Source organism: Carassius gibelio, chromosome A22 (assembly GCF_023724105.1).
Source record: "Carassius gibelio isolate Cgi1373 ecotype wild population from Czech Republic chromosome A22, carGib1.2-hapl.c, whole genome shotgun sequence".
Classification (NCBI taxonomy): domain Eukaryota; kingdom Metazoa; phylum Chordata; class Actinopteri; order Cypriniformes; family Cyprinidae; genus Carassius; species Carassius gibelio.
This window is the reverse complement of record NC_068392.1, coordinates 21082193-21088198: the sequence shown is the minus strand read 5'-3', so window position 1 is coordinate 21088198 and position 6006 is coordinate 21082193. Positions and strand designations below refer to the sequence as shown.

General features: G+C 36.2%; 1 protein-coding gene across 1 annotated transcript; it reads left to right on the top strand.

Annotated features, from left to right (window-relative positions):
• The first annotated feature begins 3309 nt into the window (after positions 1–3309).
• On the top strand, positions 3310–5598 carry LOC127943330 (transmembrane 4 L6 family member 1-like). The gene is made up of 4 exons (XM_052539702.1): positions 3310–3556; positions 4603–4674; positions 4785–4927; positions 5001–5598. Exons 1-4 carry the CDS (start codon positions 3380–3382, stop codon positions 5197–5199), a joined length of 591 nt encoding a protein of 196 aa, XP_052395662.1. The 5' UTR covers positions 3310–3379; the 3' UTR covers positions 5200–5598.
• Positions 5599–6006: the final 408 nt, after the last annotated feature.

Below are 6006 nucleotides of genomic sequence, written 5' to 3'. Positions count from 1 at the left end.
ATGTTGTTACACTATATGTCAGTAAAACACACTTTCCTCTCTAATCAGCCATTGTACTCACAGCGCACACACGGTACACAATTATGTGGCGAACGCTCTTTATCACTTCATCATTAATAACCCATACAAAAAACTATGAGCATACTGTCGTCAGCTAAGTCATGAATTCACCAAAATATATATTCTGCAATTCGAGATCACGATATAAGGCACAAGCAGATACAATATATAGTATGTCTTTTTTTTGTCTAATTTAATGCACAAATAAATGTGAGCACAGTGCACTTATACTAAAACATATTAGAAAATGAAACCATGTAAATGCATAAAATAACTCATTTTATATTCTGGCATTTAGGTCTAAATTGTGTTTTAGGCACTGAAACAGTCCAGTCCATTATAGTCAAACACATTTGATGAACACATCCTGGCTCTGCACTGGGTGTGACTCTACAACACATGACTGAAGTACTGGCAGTGGGGGGTCATGACAAGCTCACGACAGAAACGTGTCAGGACGCTGGAATCTGCTCAGCCATCCTGAAGAGGAAACAGGGTGGAGGAGAGGTGTGTGTCTTCGGGGAACGCAGGGCTGATTTAACCAGCTTCAGTAATAAATTAAGGAGGAAGTCATGCATTGTACTTCTGTTGTTTTCATTCCCTATTTGTGTGATTAATTTGCTCTCATAAAAGGAAGTTTTAAAAGCCAAAAGCCTGTCAGAAGACTGAAAGAAACATTTGAATCAGCTTTTTTAAAGAGAAAGTTCGGACTGAATGAGCCATATTTTAAATTAACACATTTTGAATTAAACTAACACAATCAACTTTAAAGCAGCTTTAAAGTAGCTACATGTTACATTAAAGTTTATATTTTAAATATACTATATTGCAACTTCATCATTACAAATATATTACAAATATATAATTACATTACATACAATTATCTAGTAATATCAATTTTTTTTCTTTTATCAGCACTTTTAAGTACATTAAGTACATTCAGCAGTGCACTTTAAACATATTTCAAATACAAATAAAAGTAATTATAGAATACAAATATGCACTTACTTCTTAAGTGGGTTGAAAACACTAGTTCAGCTAATTGCATTTAATATAAATTTAAACTATAATACATCTTCGTTTAATTGCGGTTAACATGCAGTTAAAGGGTTGATTATATTAATTATATTTAGTTTACACTCTAAAGTATACTTTTTGTAATAAGATTCTGGCAACACTGTTGAGACAATCTGTATTGTATAAAGCACTATATAAATAAAGCAGACTTGACTTAAAGTGTACTTATTTTTTCACAGGTGAACACACAAGCAGAAGTTATTGAACTCTTATTGACACATTAAATACAGAAATCAAAAATATTTAGTAACGCTTAATAAAGTTGAAATAAAACACCATTACATAAATTGCATGATAAATTCTGAATTATTAAATACATTTATTGATATTCAACTTCTACTAGATGAACATGAAGTTCAGCAAGGCATTTATTTTTGTCATGTTACAGATGCTTCCCAAGGCACAAGCATGTGTTTTGTTCTCAGATGCCCTCGGCACACAGCACAGTGGAAGTCTGTATCCTGTAGAAAACCATCGAGTTACATAATATCGTGGCATACTTCCTTATAACAGGCTGTTTTATTCAGAAAGCCTGATTACACCAACGGCTAATCCTGGATCACACAAACACTGCAGACATTTCATCCTCTTACAGATTGATCTGGCTCAATACAGACTTTTACATCTTAAACAAAAAGTGTGCAAGTGAACATTAATTAGTTGGTTTCGTTGATTTCCATCAAAGTATCAGTGTTGTCCTAGGTGTTTTTCCTGATTTCCCACTCAATGTCTTTCTTTTTTTTTTCTCTCTCTTTTTTTTTTGATAACTTCTGAAACTCTGAAGGAGAAAATAAGTTTAGCTTTGTTTTCTTTGGGTAAAACTAAGGAAACCTCAGCAGAACTCTCCACTGTGTGCTGTATTTCATCTCATCGCTGTCTGGGAGAAACAGTTTAATAATTAAAGTGATTTCACCTGTGTGATCTACCTTACAGTAAGTCATGCCATCTACAGTGTCAAAGTGTGCAGCACATCATCTCAACCACACGCCCCTTTCAAGACAAAATGGATGGCATTTGTGCTCCATTGTGTTTGGGGTCGGTAGGAATTTTTCCTCTTTTTTTTCAAAAGAAATAATATTTTTATTCATCAAGGATGCATTACATTGATTCATTATGACAGTAAAACATATATAATGTTGCAAAAAAATCTCTTTTCTAAAGGCTATTCTTTAAATCCTGAAAAAATCATGGTTTCCACAAAAACATTGTGCAGCACAACTGTTTTCATCATTGATAATCAAATGTTCCTTGAGCAGCAAATCAGTATATTATAATGATTTCTGAAGATCATGTGACGCTGAAGGAATGATACTGAAAATACAGATTAGATTTTTTATATATATATTACATTTTTGAACAGCACACTCTTAAAAATAGAGGAACCTTTACTATCAGTGGAACCTTTCCAAAAATAAGTTGTTGTTAACTTATAAAAATGTTCTTCATGCCATAAAAAATGGTTCTTTTAAGAACAGTTAACTGGCTCCAAAATGGTTCTTCATTTTATTTAGTTTACTTCATTTCATTGTCATTTTAAATGTATATACTACACTCTTTAAATGGTTCTTCTTTGGCATCACTTCACACACACTGTTATAAACTTGGAAAAAAGTGTGTTTGTGCAGCGATGCCAAAGAAGAACCATTTAAAGAGTGTAGTATATACATTTAAAATGACAATGAATAACTGAAAAAAAAAGAAATAAAATGAATAAATAGTTTACAAAAAAACGTACTATTTACTTTATTGTATGTGTTAAATGAAAAGCTCATAGAAAGTGTTACAGTGTCAACCTTACAGTGAACCAAATGAAAATGGAAAAGATATTAATAGATATTAATAAGAATAGCAGAATTAGATTCTGTTTCTAAGAAGCACCTTATATTTTCACGACTTTGAAAACAAGGCTTGTAATTTGAAATTGTAAAAATGTCCACCATGTTAGATGCATCTTTTTCGGATTACCATTGAAAAGAGGAGAAAGATTTGTTAGGAGATCATCTTGTAACTCTCTCCAAACCCCCCACAAAGTCCCGGTCATATGGTCTGTCAGAGAGTTTCCAGTCGTAATGAATAATGTCAGAGCGCTTCCTGTCTCCTCCTCCTCAGAGCAACAGTGGCTCGCTGGGGGCCAAGGAGGGGGTGGGGGTCTCTTAAAACCCTTCCACTCCTCTGTCCAGCACCCTAGTTTCCTGTCCTGGATTACAGCCGCCTGCGCTCGCTCCCTCTGCTCCGTGTGAAGATGTGTTCTCTGGGCTTTGCCAGGTCTCTTGGTTTCGCCCTCATCCCTCTCGCCACCTGCTGCATCGTGGCTAACGTCCTGCTCTTCTTTCCTGATGGAAAGGTGAACTTCGTCTATGATGAGCATGTGACCACATATGTCTGGTACTTCATGGGAATCGGAGGAGGTGGTTTGGTGGTGAGTATCAGGTTTTTGTCGGAGTGAATGTCTTTGTTGTGTGCAGACATGTGGAATAGTGTTGGTGAACATCCCAAACATCCCCATGAGGAAATAAACTCAAAAAATATATGAATTCAACTGCTAAATATTTTAAGAGCTAGGGTTAGGCGACTAAGGGTGGTTAAATTGGGATTAGGCTAAGGAAAAATCACCAACTTGACACAAAAGTATGTGTAAAAACTCTAAAGTTTTGTTTTAGGGTGTAGAAAACATAATAAGCTTAATAAAAAAATATTTATGAACGTAAAGTTTTCAGGATTCTTGGTTGTGTATTGGTCAGTAGAAAAGCTGTGAGTGTGAAATGTGAAATGATCAACACTCTCAAAAACTATTTGAAAGTATTTATTATATTTATTACAGTTGAGAGTACCGGTGGTGCATTCATACAATCTCTTTCATAACTGTTCGTATAATCTACCCTTGCCCTCTTGAGGGTTAAATTTAGGGTGGTTCCTAGGGCGGTCCTGGTCATAATTTATTTTATTTTATTTTTTTGCAATTGTGAATTTATGAAATAAAATAACTTATGCAATTCCAATAAGACTGGGTTGGAATGAGAGTTACGAAGTAAACCCCTGTTGCTGGTCAAAGTTTGGAGACAATGAACAACTCAAATGAAAAGCTAATGCTAAAATAAGTGGATGAAGAGACCTTATTCCTCAAAACATACAACGAAGGAAGTGCTTACTCTCATAATTAGCAGTCGAAACTTGTATAAATTGTAATGAATTAATCAAAAGTGCGAGTAATGGGTTAAAATCTACAGATCTACATTTATTACTATATGTTGTTGATCATATCTTTGTAATTTTTAATGCAATGCTGGTCCACCCCTAACCCAGTTTTATTTGTTGCTGACATCTCCGGACTTTTCACAATTGATTCCATCATTCCATTCTAGATTTTCTTCTGTTTGAATATTCCGTTTCTGCCAGGAGTGAAATGCAGTGATGGGGTGTGATTACACATGTATACAGTACTAAAAACTCCTTGTACACATTCAGATGCTGATACCGGCCTGCGTGTTTCTGGGAATGGGGAAGTGTGCGGATTCCTGTGGAACAGACAGCTGTGCGGTGAGTGTTGGGAAGGGGTCCGAGGCTCTTATTTGAGCCTTCATACGAGGACATGTTTTACAGGTCAGCTGGATTCATCAGTTTGACGTTGTGTGTGTGTGTGTGTGTAGATGTGTGGTTCAGTGTTTGCAGCTCTGCTGGGATTAGCCGGCTCTGCATACTGCTTCCTGATCTCCGCTGTGGCGCTCTTGAAGGGGCCGTATTGCTTCACTCTGTTGGGATGGATGTCTCCTTTTGAGGACGATGGTGGAAGGTATGAGCTCAAAACGCTTTGATGGTGACTTCATAGGAAACAAGTCTTGAACTCTTTTCCTCTGTGTGTTCAGGTATCTGTTTGCTCGAGAGAGGTGGTCCGAATGCATCCAGCCGGCACACATAGTGGAGTGGAATGTGACGCTGCTGTCCATCCTGTTGGGTCTCAGCACTCTGGAGTTCCTCATCTGTTTCCTGCAGTTCATCAGCGGCCTGGTTAATGCAGTGTGCCGGCCGTGCTGCTACAAACAGGAGTACAGTCTTAATGCTTGAGGACACTTGAGTGATTCCCAGCTTGTGTCTGAAACAGGACTGCTCCTCTGCAGCAGAGCCGATAGATCTGTCAATCACACACTTCTGAACAGCTGTACATCGCTTTGGATAAAAACACTAAGTCATTAGGTTTCAGCTGAATGCATCGGGACATTTCCACATCACTCCAGTCGAGTTTGTATTAGCAGTGCGTGTTTTCTGTATTGCAATATGCATTTTGCTAAAATATAATTGTATTTTTTGTATGAGTTCTGATTGTTTTGTACAGGAAAATGTTTTGTAAATAATTTAAATGTTGAGAGTAATAGAAGTACAGATGATGAATGTTGTTTTATATACCTGCAAAAGCTGTTTTAAATATTCTCATCAATGAATAAATTGGTCTCGTTTTAGACTTTATTCTGTTTTGTTAAATTTGTGGTTAATTTCACATTTTGGTGGTTTTAGCAATTTGCAGTACAAGAAAATTGCTAAAATCCAGTTGGGAATGGTTGCTGAGAGCCTCTTTATCCGGTCTCAGCAATAATCTCCAGAACATAAATCTGTGTCACACTGTAGAACTTGCCCAAATCCTCATAATTTGAGGACTTTAGATTTTCTAGTCAAGCATGTGAGCACAAAGTCTTTAGCTACCGAGCAATGAACATTTATTTGTGACTTCTAGTATTTTCATGCAAAAACATACTAGTAATATTTCAGGTATTCAAACCATGGCAACCTGAGTAAACAATCCATACAACACATCCATATGAATATATATATATATATATATATATATATATATATATATATCCACCCATCCAAATT

Coding starts and splice junctions, on each gene's coding strand:
- LOC127943330 (XM_052539702.1), top strand. CDS start 3,380: ATGTGTTCTCTGGGCTTTGCCAGGTCTCTTGGTTTCGCCCTCATCCCT. Junction 3,557..4,602: donor TCGGAGGAGGTGGTTTGGTG/GTGAGTATCAGG, acceptor GTACACATTCAG/ATGCTGATACCGGCCTGCGT. Junction 4,928..5,000: donor TTTGAGGACGATGGTGGAAG/GTATGAGCTCAA, acceptor CTGTGTGTTCAG/GTATCTGTTTGCTCGAGAGA.